The 17,859-nt window shown below is 27.6% G+C and overlaps 1 protein-coding gene across 1 annotated transcript in view; it reads right to left on the bottom strand.

The window, feature by feature from the left end:
• Positions 1 to 5,643: 5,643 nt before the first annotated feature.
• LOC126902379 (myrosinase 1-like) overlaps positions 5,644 to 17,859 on the bottom strand; it is a 21,072-nt gene continuing 8,856 nt past the window's right edge. The window contains exons 5-11 of the mRNA XM_050679572.1: positions 16,942 to 17,131; positions 15,564 to 15,661; positions 15,345 to 15,486; positions 8,580 to 8,731; positions 8,374 to 8,520; positions 6,372 to 6,472; positions 5,644 to 5,949 (exon numbers count right to left, since the gene is read on the bottom strand). Of these exons, the coding sequence (XP_050535529.1) occupies positions 5,817 to 5,949; positions 6,372 to 6,472; positions 8,374 to 8,520; positions 8,580 to 8,731; positions 15,345 to 15,486; positions 15,564 to 15,661; positions 16,942 to 17,131 (963 nt within the window). The 3' untranslated portion in view covers positions 5,644 to 5,816. The remainder of the gene's footprint in view (positions 5,950 to 6,371; positions 6,473 to 8,373; positions 8,521 to 8,579; positions 8,732 to 15,344; positions 15,487 to 15,563; positions 15,662 to 16,941; positions 17,132 to 17,859) is intronic.

Genomic DNA, 17,859 nt, shown 5'->3' on the forward strand with positions numbered 1-17,859 from the left:
TGCTCCGGTTTTGCCTTGAGGTTTATGTTAAGTTAGGCTAGTTTTTTATGAGATAAGCTTACAACTTTCTATTGAATNTCCATGGTGCTCCGGTTTTGCCTTGAGGTTTATGTTAAGTTAGGCTAGTTTTTTATGAGATTAGCTTACAACTTTCTATTGAACAAGTTGAGGAATTTATTACAAAAAAATAATAATAAGGTTTACCAATAAAAAGTTGGTTGATTAAGAAAAAACACATTTTATCTATTCTGTATTAACATTAACATACAATTGAGTGCTACACAATTCAAAAATATTGTCTCACAAAAATGTAATCAATCACAAAATATATTGGGTTCTAAAGTAAATTATGTTAAAGTAAAATTTAAATGAAACATTGATTTCTATATGTTCAATTAAGAAATGTATAAAGAGTTTATATTAGTCATTTTTATTTAGTTGTTATGACTTGTAAAATGATTTAATAAACCACATACACTTTTTGTGTGAATATCTGTATTTATTGTTCATCTTAAAATAATATAATTAGCGTTTAGTAAATTCTAAACAACTTTTTTATATTAGATAAATATCATTTAAACGTATTTGTAGTATACTAAAATTTTATACGTTATTTAAATTTAAAAGTTCACTAGTTAAATTAATAGTTTTTTTTTTTACAGCTTTCAATACAAAGTATTAATATACCTTAACAATTAATGATAGGAATTAACAATTAAAGAATAGTGCAATTCCGTTATTAATAAGTTAAGACTATATACATGAAAAAACTTAATAATATAATAGATTAGACACATTGTTGGTTATTAGGTAAACCAGCTGCATGAATAAAATAGTTGGTGAAATTGATTTTTGTCAGGCTGCTATGAGGGAGAGAGAAGAAGACCAATATTCTTGCCATTCTTGAGATATAGTCTTATGAAGTAATAAAAGGAGGTTGGGTGAAGGAATCTTGAGGGTTGGAGGACGAATAATGAAATTAATAAGTATGGCTAAATGATCAGCCTTCTCGTTACTAAAATTATATACGTGACTTGGACACCATACAAATTTAATATTAGTATTAGCTAAGAAAAGATTATAAATTAACGCTTTTATGTTAATAATGAGGAAAAATCTATGTTTTTTGAACGGATTAGTAGAAAGAAAAGAAAGAACTGACAATAAGTCAGATACTATTCATATATTAGAAAGATTGAAGAATTGAATAAACTCAAAAACCAATGAGATGACATATCACTCAATAAGTAAAAGAACAAGATTATGGAGGGAGAATATCTGAGAACTTAATATTGAGACTAGGAAAAAAATTGAAGTCGGTGGAATTTGAACAGACTGAACCATCAGTAAATATAAGACAATAATTGAAAAATTTAGAGGATATATGCTCATTGAATACATTATTGAAAAAATTAATTGAGAAATATTTTAATTATGGCTTTAGATAAAAAAGAAATTGATGCTTAAAATTAATAGGTAGGCAATAAATTAGTGTCTGGAATGAAACACGTCATAAATAGGCAAGCAATTAAAAGAAGTGATAATAAAATTAAAATACGAGGTTTAAGTCGAAGAAACTGAAGCAAGTAGAGGAAGAATCTTGAGGAATTAGCGCCAAATTGAGCATAAAGATAAAAACAATGGAATAATGAGTTGACTAAATAAAATAACTGTTTAGTGAGAAATTTGCAAAAATAATTGATATCGAGATCAATCTTGGGGGGGGGGGATAAAAAACATTCCACCTCCAAACTTCCATCTGGAGTGGAAATAACTGCACCTAAAATTGTACGTAGACAATAAGTCAGTAGGGAATTAAGTTTATTATTATGTACGATGGACGCAGAGGAATATAGAAATGATCCATAATCCACTTAAGATAGTAAAGGGACACTTAAGTACAAGACGAATGAACAAGGGGTGGGAACCATTAAGTATCCATAATTGTATATAACAGGTTAGAACAACGTAATAAAATGAAATAAAGGTGTTTAATATGTGGCATCAACGAAATGTAAAGTAAGTTACACAATCAGAGTACGATAAACCAATATTATCAAGATAAATATAAGAGTTTTAAAAGATGCATTTTTTTTTGAAAACAATGACTTTACTTTTTTCAAAAAACAAATAACTAAAGAGACATTAAGAGAGTTTAGAGATCATTTATTAATGTTGGAGGCAACAATTTCAAGTGATTTATAGGAAGAATATTTTATTTTGTCATCGACATAAAATAAACAAGAGTGATTCGATGATGAAAGGACATTGCTTATGGGGGCAATGTAAATATTAAATAGAATCGGGTTATGTCCACTACCTTGATGGTATCTTCAATAAGTGATTCGATGACTGACAGAACCAAATGGAGAGTTAAAATGAAGATGACGACAGTTGAATAAAGAAAATATAAATTTACACACACATAATAGGAAAAAATTAGTGAGATAAACAAAGGTATATGAACAGAATCAAAAACACCACGAACATCAAAAAGGCAAATGTAGTAAAAAGATGGTTACAGAACGAATCATAAACAGGACCAATTAAAGAAGATAAACATTCCATAGTGCTTACATCACGTCGAAAGCCAAACATGTTTTTTGGTAATAGAGAATTGGATTCAAGGAACTAGTTGAGAAGTATTTTTAAAATAAACTCAGTTAATTTGCGTATATATGGAGAAATAGCAATAGGACGATATGCAGGATTTGATACACTTTTAGGAAAAGGTATGAACTTAATGTGATTCCAGGATTTAGGGATGATGTTATTAAGCCATAAATCATTTAAAATAGTTAAAAGTATATCAAATGCTTTAATAGGTATGTGTTTAAATATTAAAGGAAAACACTATCTAAATCGTTTACAGCCGATTTTCTATAGGAGATATTTGGGAAAAGTTCACACCTCTGAAAGGGGATGTAAGGATGTTGGTACTATTATTATGCTGCACATGAGCTGCGAAATTTAAATTAAATTCAATGAGATGAGGAACGTATAGAGGAGCCACTTAATGCAGAAGTTATCAAATCAGTCATCATTAGTAGCTGAGGAGGGGCGGATGATGGTGTTTTTTTTTTTTGGCTATGAACCAAAACTCAAAGATGGATGTGGAATGATGTAATTAAGAGCATACATTAATCCTTTTAAAATAAAAGCTTTAAAAAGGATTATAAGTTTTAATCCTTTTTTATTTTTTTTCATAATGACATAAAGTCATAGAAATAACCCGAAGATTTATACTTTTGGAAGTGAAAGGATCTGGTTTTGACTACGATTGTGCAGAAAGAGTTACACCAAGGGGGAGACGATTTAAAACGTTTAGATGGAATGAAGAGTTTGGCAGCTTTCAGTAAAATATCAACAGAGTTATCAATAGTATATATGATTGGAACCACGTATCAAAAATGAGAAAAATCAGTTTAATCGTCTGAGTTTAAGTTGAACAAAAAACTATTAGAATTGTAGGAAATAAGTTTTTATCAACATTATCTGAACAATGAATAAATTATACGAAAAGACATGTTATAATAGGGTAGTGAACACTTCCATGAAGATTACGCAAAACAAACCAATAAGAGGACAGTATAATATTTGGAGAACAGATAATTAGTTCAACAGTAGAGTATTGGTAAAAAGTAAACGGTTAACTCTGGTAGAAACACCTGCATTAAGCATACATTAGTTATATTGGGTTATTGTATGTTGTGGTGTGGCGCGGTGGTCACACTAGTTGTTGACAAAACTCTAGTGTGAAGCCGCGCTTACAGCCGTAGGTGAACGGATGGGTGATCATATATGCGCTTCTACAATGTCGAAAAAGCACCATGTTCCCAGTGCAGAAGGCAACGAGAAACCACTGCACATACATTTCTCCAGGATATACCTATCTAGTTGGTATTAACTAACCTAACGGTTGTAAAACAAAAAAAAAAAAATTATGTTATTTAATGAATAATATTCCTTCAAAAATAGAAGATGGCAAGATGCATGTAAGATGATGGCCATTATAATCACTCGCAATATTTGGTTTAAAATAAGGGTAGAAAAATTAGCTGAAAGAGGGATATATTGTAAAATATTTACAATCACTTTTTTAATTGGGATTAAAGTATTAGAAAAAATAATAGGTTTAAGCTGAATTATTGGTTTACCATAAAGATTACAAACAACTTTCTGTGTGATTAACTAAAAAAAAAATATGGCTTTCTAAACAGTTAGTTGATCTAAAAAGGTTTAGAGCGCTATCTAGTGTGCAATATTACATTCTGATATTTATATAAATGTATGTCATCAAAATTTATGCGTGTTCATGTTATTTTTTACAAAAATAAGAGATAAATTTTAAGGAATAAAAATTACTTAATATCTTGTTCGTTTTAACCGATTGACTAAAAAACAAATGTACAAAAGTATGAGGATAATTTTCAATAATTATACACAAAAAAAAAGAATACTATAATATGTTTTTTTTATATTTTGTAAAGTAACATAAATAGGAAATATATGAATAAACTGCAATCCAAACTGATTGGTACCTGTGTACTATTAAGACTTGTTATATTATAATTTTATTATATTACACTATAACGCGCAAAAGTTATAAGTGACATTTTAATTTTGAGAAACCAAAGTTTTTATTTCTATATAATACCATGTAAAAGATTATCCACATTTCATATTTTCATGATATTAATCTGTTTNTAAATAGAAGATGGCAAGATGCATGCAAGATTATGGCCATTATAATCACTCGCAATATTTGATTTAAAATAAGGGTAGAAAAATTAGCTGAAAGAGGGATATATTGTAAAATATTTACAATCACTTTTTTAATTGGGATTAAAGTATTAGAAAAAAGTAATAGGTTTAAGCTGAATTATTGGTTTACCATAAAGATTACATACAACTTTCTGTGTGATTAACTAAAAAAAAAATATGGCTTTCTCAACAGTTAGTTGAACTAAAAAGGTTTAGAGCGCTATCTAGTGTGCAATATTACATTCTGATATTTATATAAATGTATGTCATCAAAATTTATGCGTGTTCATGTTATTTTTTACAAAAATAAGAGATAAATTTTAAGGAATAAAAATTACTTAATATCTTGTTCGTTTTAACCGATTGACTAAAAAACAAATGTACAAAAGTATGAGGATAATTTTCAATAATTATACACAAAAAAAAAGAATACTATAATATGTTTTTTTTATATTTTGTAAAGTAACATAAATAGGAAATATATGAATAAACTGCAATCCAAACTGATTGGTACCTGTGTACTATTAAGACTTGTTATATTATAATTTTATTATATTACACTATAACGCGCAAAAGTTATAAGTGACATTTTAATTTTGAGAAACCAAAGTTTTTATTTCTATATAATACCATGTAAAAGATTATCCACATTTCATATTTTCATGATATTAATCTGTTTTCTTTCTACATAGAATTTTTAATTGATCGTTCAAATGCTCACTTAAATCAATATTTTTAAATTTTATATATACCACTTGCATTGTAAGCGTCTCATAGAAAATCAAACTACGAGTTATATATGTAGTATATCAGTATATACTATATATAGTTTGATATTACGGAAAAAGATAGTAATTTAAATTAACATTTTACAATAAATATTAAGAAAAAAAATATAATATATTAACTAAAATATGTATACAAAGTAGTACTACTAATATTTTTTTTATACGAATTACTATAATTATTAGATTTACAATATTTATTATCCAAATTGAAACAAAAATAATTTTAAATTACATTAAAAAAATGAACAAACACAATCTAAGTATTTAAGCAATCAGATAATTATCTGGTAAAGCCTTATTTTGGAAAACGTATTGGAAATACTTTACACATGGTTTTTTTGTGCGAGGTCGACGAGGATCTTTGAAATCAACTTTGTACATTCCAAACTTACTTGTACTAAAAAAATAAACCATAAGTATATTTTAATAATTCAAATTTAACAATGAACTGTTGTCAAGACTGGAAATGAACGAATTAATAAATTAAAGTTAAGTTAAACTTTTTAGCTTAACTAAGATATTTAGATTTTATGTAAATTCAATTTATTTTTATTTTTTAACAACAAATTAACCTATTTTTCGTTAATATGGTAATATAACTAGTAAAAAATCAATACCGAGTTTGTAATTAAAAAAAATTTTAAAGTTATTTTAAATTGAAAAATTTTTGGTATGCTATTGTTCTCATCAATAAAAAAATTTATATTTCTAAGTGTTATTTAAAATTTTTTTAAATAAATGTAATTCTTCAAAGTACTATTTAAAAAGAGGAAGTAAAATATATTTTATTTTTTATTTATTTATCTTAATTTAGCTTACCTTGGACTGACCCACTCAAAAGAATCCATTAGTGACCAAACGCTATACCCAAGAATATTAATACCTTCATCAATTAATTTTTTTGTTTCGGTAAGAATCGCCTAAAAATATTTTCAATTTATAAATAAAAAAGTCTTAAAAATTATATTAACAATTAATTTTAATACTATAAAAATACTATTAAACTTAGTAACTTTATTTCGTACGAGACGTAGGATGGCTAGTTGTACACCACACTAGAATTACCTTAAGCCTATTTAAATCACTATTGTTGAAGCAGAAGAGAGGAGTCACTCCAACATGCTAGAGCGAATGTAAAGCAATAGAAAGCCGTATAAATCATCGACACCGAATGCCTCATTAGCAGCAACGTTCTCTTGGAAATCGTTGACGAAGGCCGTTAAGACAGAGAGAGATTCTTGATTCATCGTCCAAAACGAAATATCTTGTCAAAGTGTGATGTAGCAAATAAAGGTTGCTTGTCAAATCACTCCGTTAGTTCAGCCTAAGCAATGTCATAATTTGCGGCTGATAACGGAAAAGACCGAATAATTGTGAGTGCTGCACCAAACACACGCCAGAATAAGTAATGAAAACATTATATTTTACTTAGTGTGTTGTTATTGTTAACAAGAGAATCAAATGTATCTCTGAATGACCGCCATTGTGTGATATTGTCATCCAACGCAGGTAGTTTGATTTTAAGCAAAAGATTGCCATAGGACACAATGGGCGATATTGTGTCAACGGATGAAGTGGGTTGGGTGAACGAAGCGGTATAAAACAAATAGTTAAACTCAATTAAAACAAAATAATACAAAACTCTACTGATTAAATGAAGTTGTTGATAGTTGTGAGTGGACTATATGAGATCTTGTTGTAATAGTATCAAACATCTGAGTATCACGAGACAAAGTGTAGATGCAGGCATATAATGGCGGATGAAAACACACGGGAAAAGCGTCTATGGCTACACCGCCGAAGCCGCGTACTATCAATACATCCGTCCAAACAGGGCTGTGAGACGCACGACCGAAAAGGATGAAGAAGTGGAGAAGACGAGGAGAGCAACGTGAGCTCGATAACCCCCACATCGGTTGCGATACAACAGGGGATTTGGCCCCGTCCAATTGTAGCGTCACAGAAGAAGACGCGGAGCAGTCACTAGCAGCTCCCTACCCGATGAAGGAAGAGGTAAAGCCGACAACCAAAGCCAATCCTCTGCCTTCACTTAGGCAAAGGGTGAGGCAAGTTGTCCCCTCAAAGCCAAAGAGATCACAATGGAAGACGTCAGCCAGGCGCTTCGGCGGATGCCGGGAGCGAAGAACGTAGAGGTAGTCGGAGTGGTCTCTAGATCCAGTAGCAGCCTCATAGCTGTCGCTTGAATCTCTCGAACCTATGGACTACATTTAGACCNCGGAGTGGTAGTCGGAGTGGTCTCTAGATCCAGTAGCAGCCTCATAGCTGTCGCTTGAATCTCTCGAACCTATGGACTACATTTAGACCGAGTCAGATGGGTGCTTGTTGGCCTGGTGCGCTGCCGGGTGACACTCCGGTTTCGCATAGAGCGGTGCTTCCGGTGTTATGAGTATGGCCACTTTGAGAATGCAATGGGCCTAACAGATCATCCCTTTGATTGTCATGTGGTGTGGCTGATCACCGCGTAAGCAATTGTACGGCTCCACTATACTGTGTGTTTTGTGAGGGGTAACCCGGAGGTTCGGCGCATTACCCGGACGGTGGTCAATGCCCGGCTTACGCAGAAGCGAGAAGAAAGTTGACGGCCAAATGCCCATAGAAGAAGACGATAAATATATAATATTATATTGTACATGTTATGCATAATAATTTATTTTATTAATATCTAATAGTTATTTATTATTGATTATGTATTGTATATATAAATATATATACGATCAATAAACGATGCCCACAACGGGGGAAGTAATACCTCCCTTGACTAGACGATTTAAAAAAAAAAGGTATGTTTTATGATATTTACCTGATGATATTCAATTTTATTTTTATTGTTTTCACTATCATCAGCCAATCCATTTTCAGAAATGAAAAATTTGGGTTCTCTTATGTGAGAAATTTTTCCTAAAGTATCATTTAAATAATATAATACATTTCTATATCCCATTACAGTCTAAAAAAAAATTGTTAATTTAGTAAAAAACATTTTAAAAAGTAATTATTGTATCTCACATCTTCTAAAGCTTCTTTTTCGTCCCAACTAGGTGTAATTGACCTTTGATCAATTGTTTTTAAATCATTATTCGGATCAAATATATCCTTGTCCGTCATCGCGGTAACATGTAATGAATGATAATAATTTATTGATATGAAATCATAACTTCCTGAAAAGACCATATAGAAAAATATGTTAATTAAATATTATGCAAACAGTTAATAAGTTTTCGTATACAGAGTGATCAATTCACTGATTTATATTTTAAGGCATTGTATTTTTACCGTTTAATAAAAACTCTCGTACAGTCACCCAATGAAGAACCCTAGTAGTAACTGTAGCATATTTTTGAAACGTGTCAGTAACAAATTTATTTACAACCGCTGTACTACGCTACGTAAAAAATAAATAATAAACAAAATAAACCGTAGTGATCCTGAAATTAATTTAACCCAAAGGTAATACCTCTCGAATATTTTTGTGAAAAGATATTACACAAATCAAACGGATTAAAAATGAGTATTTATTAAAATAATCTAACGAGGGATTTCAAATGTTTTTTAACTTAAGAATTATGAAAAGACATCAGATTTCCTGATATTGTCCAGAAAAAGTTTCAGTTACAATTATTGTAATATTCGTATTATTTTTTATTTTCAACGCATTTATCTTTAAATATTATAAGTACACTAATATTGCATATTACCAAATATTTAAAAAATATATTTATATAAAAAAATATGAAAATATGCTTTTTTTTAGAATTGAAAATAAAGTGTAAAGATTAACTTTTAGTTATTTTTAAAACTTATAAAAATGATTCCGTCATAATTATTGTAAATATCTGTCTTTCCATAAAAAAAGGAATCATAAAAACTTAGGTGCATCAATACCAGTTGTTCATATTAATTGTGATTTTTATAATAAAATATTTTTACAATATAAGAATATTGAATCTATTTTTGTTTAGGATAGTTACTTTAAATATGTAATTTAATAAAATTAATATTGTAATTTTTTACTTACAAGTTACTTTAAAAAAGTGATTTTTTAAAAAGATACATTTATACTACTTTGACTTATAGTATTTAAAATGTACAGGTTATATGGTATAAGTGTTCAGTAAGTAAGAAGACGGGTTTCTATTGTTTCATTGTATGTAACAATTGACCTATTTCCTTACTTTTTGAATAATTCTGGATGTTACCATATGTTTTACTGTCCTATTCTAAATACCAATTAACGATAGTTAAAATTATATTATAAAATCAAAAAATATAATTTCAATAAATTTTGAAACAATGTATTCAAAATCTACACTTTTTAGCTCCAAAGCGAAGATGAAAAGGTATTAATTTTACTATGATGCGTTTTTTTTCTTTGTCTGTTACCACTTTTTCTCAGCTCTCAACGAACCATTCTCAGAAGATCACAAATTATATCTAGTAGAAGACATTACCTTCTAAAATTTTAAAAATTTCCCTCGTTCCCCGTAAATGGAGGATATCTTCAAAACAATTACAGTCTTAAAAATCTCTAATTTTCGACATTTTTTCAATTTTTTTTACTTAAAACTGCCATAACTCTTTGAAAAATAAATAAATCAAAATAATTTTTTTTTATTGAAATCTTAGGTATGTCTCTTTCATTTCATATTAAGTTTTTGAAAATCTAACTGTTTACTTGCTCACACGGAAAGATTCAAAATAGCAACTTTCTTACAAAAGTCAATTTTTTCAGCTTAACTTTAAAATGTTACGAAAATACTGGGTTTCTTAACATATGTTGAATTAAAGTTTATGATACGTACTGTAAATAAAAAAAAAAATTTGTCCCGACGACTTATCTTTTTTGTGAAAATGACCGTCGAAGTTGAACAAATTTATTAAATATTTAATAATAAATAATTTTAAAAATATTTATTCATATATTACACTTAAATATCATAAAAGTTGTAATCAGCATATATATATATATAAAGAAATAGAAGTTAATTTTACTTTTGAAATAATNTGTAATCAGGATATATATATATAAAGAAATAGAAGTTAATTTTACTTTTGAAATAATTCATTAATTTATAAAAATTTAACATTACTATCAGATATTATCTATACTTGTCCCAACTATGCCACGTCCATACTATGCTACAACCCCACTGTTACCGATTTTAGCTTCGATGCGAAGCTGAGAAGGTATTAATTTTACTATTATGTGTTTTTTTTGTGTCTGTGAACGCTCAATCTCAGATCTCGCTGGACCGATTTTGATGAACAATATGTCAAAAGATCACAAATCGTATCTAGTCAAAGACATTACCCTCAAAATTTGAAAAAAAATCTCTCGTTACCCGTAAACGGGGGAAATCCCCCAAAAAATTACAAATTTAAAAATCACTAATTTTTGATATTTTTTAAATTTTTTTTACTTAAAATTGCCATAACTTTTTTAAAAATGACCCAATCAATATAATTTTTTTTTTATAGATACCTTAGATATTTATCTATCATTTTACATCTTTTTATGAACATTTAACCCTTTAACAGCCCACAGGAAGGGTTTCAAAATGGTAACTTTTTTACAAAAAATTGACTTTTTCAACTTAACTTTTGAAATTGTTCCGGAAAGACTGAAACTTTTTATATATACCTTAATTTAAAGCTAATGTAATGTAATTTAATTTGAAAAATAAAAATTTGACCTCTGGACTTGTCTTCATGGTGAAAACGCACATCAAAGTTAAGGAAAAGACGTACGATTTCCGTGAAAAAATTCTCGATTTTATATTTTATATTATTTAATTTAATTTTATATAACTTTTGGAAAAATGTATGGATCAATATTATTATTTTTTTATAATAAATATTTATATACCCCTCTCATCTGGCACCCTCTTTTGTAAATCGAATCATACCCCTTTAACAAGGGGGGTCAAAACTTTAAACATGCGTATTGTTACTAGGACATTTTCAATTTATTTTTGAAAGTATTCCGGAAATACTGACACTTTTATATATATCTTAAAATAAAGCTTATGTAATATACTTTAATTTGAAAAAAAAATTGACCTCTGGATTTGTCTTCATGGTAAAAATAATTACTGTATTCAAAAATTTGTTATTTTTGTATTAAAATTCTGGGTTTTGTATTTTATTTTATTTTAAAATACCTGACAAGGGGAGTACAGATTTTCATAAATATTATATAAATAAAAAATTAATATAGCATAGAAAGTTAAACTTTCTGGCTGCATTATTCTTTGCATTGATCTTAATGATACAATTTTTTTAATTGTCATAAAATTTTCTATTTGATGATGTCAATGTCAAAATTGCCAATTGAGCTAAAAGTTATGGTAAAATAAATTTTTTTTTTTTATTTTAAACATTTACAACAATCAACTTTAAACTATTAAAAAAATAGGTTAAATATGTCATTTTCCTTATTTTTAACATATTAATAATCAAAATCAGTATTAATTTAAAACAATTTTTTTCGTTCTTAATTATTTTTTTTTATATGTAAATACTATTTTTTAATAATATTAAAACTTAAAAGTGATAGGCATAGTCTAATTGGACATTTGAAAACATCGCGAAATGTTGATTTAGAATATTATATTTTAGTTTCTGATGAAAGTTCCTTGTAGTACAGTGTATAAAACTTATAACTTTGTTAACTGTTATACTTTATCAAAAATGACCTTATCAGTACAATTTTTTTTTTATATAGATGCATGTCTTTATCTATCATTTGGTTTTTTTTTTATAAATCTAACCCTTTACCTGCCCACAAGAGGGATTCAAAATAATAATTTTTTTTTTTTTTTAGTTAAAGTAAATCATTAAAATTAATTCAGTTCTGGATATTTCAATTGTAGAATCTTTTTAAATACTAAAAATTACTTAGAAATGATTACTATGATTTCTATTTAAGTGCTCTAATACGATAAAAATGCAAAAAAATAATGAGTTTTTCTGATAAATATACTGTAAATAGTAATTATAAAATGTCTTGACTGCATATTAATCTTAAAAATAACATTGTTTTAATTCTCATAAAATTTGCTATTTAATGATTCATTCTAGTTAACGAAGGAGTAATTTTGGCGAATAGCAGAAAATATTCCCAACCAAATTTTTTTTTTTTTTAAAGTAGGAAATTGGTGTATTATTTCAAAAGCAACATTAACTCTTATTTCTTTAATTATATCCTGATTAGTAGTTCTTTGATTTTAAAATGTAATATATGAATAAATACTAATTATAGTTTTTAAATTTAGTATGAAATTGTGNATTAATCTTAAAAATAACATTGTTTTAATTCTCATAAAATTTGCTATTTAATGATTCATTCTAGTTAACGAAGGAGTAATTTTGGCGAATAGCAGAAAATATTCCCAACCAAATTTTTTTTTTTTTAAAGTAGGAAATTGGTGGATTATTTCAAAAGCAACATTAAATCTTATTTCTTTAATTATATCCTGATTAGTAGTTCTTTGATTTTAAAATGTAATATATGAATAAATGCTAATTATAGTTTTTAAATTTAGTATGAAATTGATATTCATTAATTTAATATTGTAATTTAAACGGAGAAATTATAAAAATAATAAAGAAGTTATATTTTGCTTTACTTTTACATGTTTAAAAATTTAAAGGGCTTGATATAATAATTTTCAATAAAAACTGTTTGTTACTATAAAAAAATGCACTGTGCTACAAGGAACTTTCATCAGAAGCAAAAATATCCTTTTCTAAATCAACTTTTCGCGTTGTTTTCAAATCTGCAATTAGAATTTTTCTATCACTTCTAATTTTTAATATTATTACTAATTACATATAAAATAATAATTAAAAGAAAAAAAAATTTGTTTACAAATTATTATTGATCTGATTTTTAATATGTTAAAAATAATCAGTCCAAATTTTCCTGTTTAACCTATTTTTTTGGTTCTTTAAAGTTGATGAAAAGTTTTTGATAAAGATTTGTGAAAGTTTATAGTAAAAAAATTGAATATATTACCATAACTTTTAGCTCAATTACAAGTTTAAAATTGACATCTAGGTCAGTCAACAAAGGAAAAATGGCAGAAATAATTCCCAACCAAATTTTTTTTTTTAAAGTTGAATTAAGATATGTATAATGACATAATAATAGTCCTCATTAATTGGAATTGAGCTTTTTTTTTTACAGCCTCGCAAAATTAAAATATATGAGCTTTTTTAATTTTCTCAAAAAATATTTAACTTACAAAAAAAAGTTTCGTACAAAAGTTGTTTAAAAGACAATTCTAAACAAAAAAATTATCGTATACTTTTTCATTTAAACAAATATTTTTCGAGTTACATTACATTTAATATGAGTACTAAAATTTATTTTCCATTTTTTTCATTTTACGCTTCCTTTTTATCATGTCATGAGTTTATTTATTTATTGTATCATTAAAGTGTAGTGTATATTAATATACAACCGATAGAGTAGGAAATTGATTTGACACTATATAGTTTCAAACCAACTTAACGTTAAATTGTACATTCCCAAACAACAATCATATTATCNCTAAATTGTACATTTTCAAACAACAATCATATTATCTCAAATACCACCGGGATTTCTGGTAATCTTCTTCCTTTTCCTTGCCTTAATCCCAACTACTTGGGATCACCTACCGTTATTCTAAACTTTCACTTGACACGATCTCCCCCCATATCTTCTACGCTCACATCAGCTGTCCTCAAATCGCATTCAATAACATCCTTCCATCTCTTTTTTGTCTTCCTCTACCGCTTCTTCCTTCAACATTCATTTCTATAACTATTCTACGAGCTTCCGATTTCTCTCTCCTCATAACAATACTAAATCATCTAAGTCTATTTTCTCTCATCTTATCCACAATTGACACTACACCTATACTCATTCTTATATACTTGTTCCTTATTTTATCTTCTCTAGTCACTCCACTCATCCAACTAAGCATTCTCATCTCTGGAACACTTATTCTCTGCTCTACTTTCTTATCAACCGCCCAACACTATGAACCATACATCATAGCTGGCCTCACAATTTCATACTAAATTTAATAACTATAATTAATACTTATCCATATATTATATTTTAAAATCAAAGAACTACTAATTAGGATACAATCAAAGAAATAAGAGTTGATGTTGCTTTTAGAATAATCCACCAATTTCTCTAAATGAAACACTATCTACAGATTTGAATCGAAGCGTTTCTTATGATAGTGATTTTAATCACTGTCAGATATCATCTATACTTGTCTTATCTATGCCTCGTCCACTCAGTGCCTCGATCCCACTGTGCTACCATTTTTTAAATTACATTAGTTAAAAAAATTATTCAAATAGTATACAAAAAATGGACAAATTTTCATTAACAAATAAGAAGATTAAAAAAAAACAAAATTAAAATGATTAAAATGATTAAAATTTCAAATTACTTTTAAAACCCTCGATAAATTATTAAAATGTTTATTAATTTTTAATAATTGACTTATATTTAAAACAGGTTTTTTTTAAGTGTATGATATTTAACAACCCTAGCTATAATCAAATATCATTGATTTTAGGATCACGATGATACATGTCATGCAAATCAGTTATTTCCCCTTAGCCCTTACAAAACAGTGCTAAAGAGTAGATCCATAGCACAGTTGGGGTTGTGAAATATGCCTTTGCTTATGAAACAACAAACCAACATTAAATTTAACAATTAAGACACAAATATATTCTATTAATAAAAATTAAAAATATATTCACCAATTATTTGTTCTTTTTCTTCTTCAGTATACTGAATAATTCGCCAAACATTGATTCCTTTCTTTTTATTCGTATCTTTAATTGATTCTATATACGTTTTTGGAATCTCGCCAGTTGCCAAAGGTTCAACAAACAGTCCAACCTTATAAAAAAACCATATATATTAATATCAAGTTAGATAAAATATTAAGTTCAACAAGCTTGATTCTTTATAATTACATAAGAATCTAATAATAGTTTAGCTGATTTTTTATCTTCTTCGCTATTTGTATTATTTGGAAATCCCCATAATGTGTCTAAGCAAATGCAAATTTTACCTAAAGTAAAAAAAATTGTTGTTATCAATACAAATACCAAAATAAAATTGTTTTGGTTCTTATTTGAGAAGAGATTTATATGTTTAATGAATTTTGAATGGTCTACTTTTAAGGAGCCAATGATCGTCTTTATTTGTTCTAAAGTTATACAGATGTATAATAATACTTTTTGTTTATGAAAGTTTTGTTGTGTAGAGTATAGCAATAGTTGATACCCATCCTCACGCATCTTGAGGCGCTTGTGTATAACCGGTTCGAACGTTTTACGCAACGTTCGGCTATCGTCCCTTGCTCAACGAGCGTTATAGTTTGTTTTGTACGTACACAGTACACACGCAAAGCGCCTCTAGTAATCGGCAGCTGTACAGTCATTTTTTTTTTTTTTGTTCATTATTATTTTCCGTTCATTATAAGTTACTTTGCCACTCTCTCCGATCTTCTCAAGCAGTCATCAGGTAAGTTATTAATTTATTTTCATTTTGTTATTGTATCGTATAATAAGATTAATAATGTTTAGTATATAAGTTAGCCCACCTTTTCCCTTTATTTTTTAAGAGTTAAATTTGTAGAAGTGAACTATATATTCGTATTGTGTACATACATAAACAGGTGTAACTATTTTCTAAACCCCTCTTATTTTCGTTTATCCGTCGTTTGTTTTTGCTACAAAATAAACAGCACCACCCATATTAACAGGCAATCCCTATTTAGTATTAAGGAGCTTTTAAAACCGTGTACAATTATTATCGTTTACATTACATAGTTAATTTTAATCATCATTCCATGAAGTTTGTCTTCAGGGTGTCTGAAAAAAATTTATAATTCTAGTTAATCTATTCCATATCAATTATTTATTAACCAATAATTCAGTTTAATTTTAAATTTACAAGAAAATACATCAGTAGATTTTTAACTTGTTCTTAAAAGAATTTTTACTTATTAATTACACATTATTTCTATACTGTATATTATACACTTTTTAAAACTATTATGGACTATAATAGCATCCTTAAACAAAGAAATGTCTTAACTATAGTTTGGAATTGAAGATTAGGACTTAATCAGAGAAGAGAGTTAACTCCAAACTGAGTTGACTCACTTAAAAGGTAAGGTCATGTTAGTGCTGTCATCAATTTTCATAAAATTGATATGAAAACTAATCAGTTCGAATGGGATTTAATTTTTCATAACAAAGTATAAGTACTTAATAAATGCTGCTTCCTACATACTAATTTAACCTTATCGTTCCTCTAATAAACTCGAAACTAAAAGTTTCTTACCATCTTGTTCTGATTTATAATATTTTTCATACAATCTATACACCTTAGCATGAGCTAGTATCAGATTATGAATAACCATGTAGTCTCCTATACCACTGTATTTTTCACCTAATTGAGGAGCATGTGGATATCTTCCTCCATAACCCTCAGATATCATCCTAGGTTCATTGATCGTTGTCCAATATTTAACCTATTACAAAAACACGAGTGTACATTGCATGTTTGATTATAATCAATGTTAGCTTAAATATAATTAATAACAGGGCTTGAATCCATCTTCATAACGTTTTAACAATTATAACCAAGGCCTTGACAAGTTAAAGCCATCCTAACTCATCATTAACAGCGACAAACCATTGACTATTAATTTCGTTAACCTATTACTCACCAACAACATAAATAAATTGAAGTGATAAATTGAAAAATCAAGGCCTTCGTTATTAGTTTTCAAATTTTTGCACCATATTAACTACATAAGAAGAATATTTGGTGATGGTTAGATGATTACTTTTTAAATAATTTGAATGTTTTTTAAATAAATGCATATCATTTAATTTGATTTGAAAACTAAAAATACAAATTTTGTTTAAACAACAATAATTAAAAAAAATTCTAGATTCAAATATTTATTAGCTTCGATGAGAAGATATTAATTTTACTATAATGTGTTTTTTTTTTATTCTATCACCATTGTAACTACCATAACATTTTGAAAAATAAATAAATCAAAATAATTTATTTTTAACTTAAACTTTAGGTGTTTCTCTTTCATTTGATATAAATTTTTTGGAAATCTGATTATTTACCTGCCCACAGAGGTGGAATCAAAAAAGCAACATTTTCACAAAAGTAAATTTTTTCAACTTATTTTTTGAAAATATTACGGAAATACTGCGTCTTTTAAATATATGTTAAATT

The sequence above is a fragment of the Daktulosphaira vitifoliae genome, unplaced genomic scaffold (genome assembly GCF_025091365.1).
Source record: "Daktulosphaira vitifoliae isolate Bord-2020 unplaced genomic scaffold, ASM2509136v1 Scaffold_3, whole genome shotgun sequence".
NCBI classification, from domain to species: Eukaryota; Metazoa; Arthropoda; class Insecta; order Hemiptera; family Phylloxeridae; genus Daktulosphaira; species Daktulosphaira vitifoliae.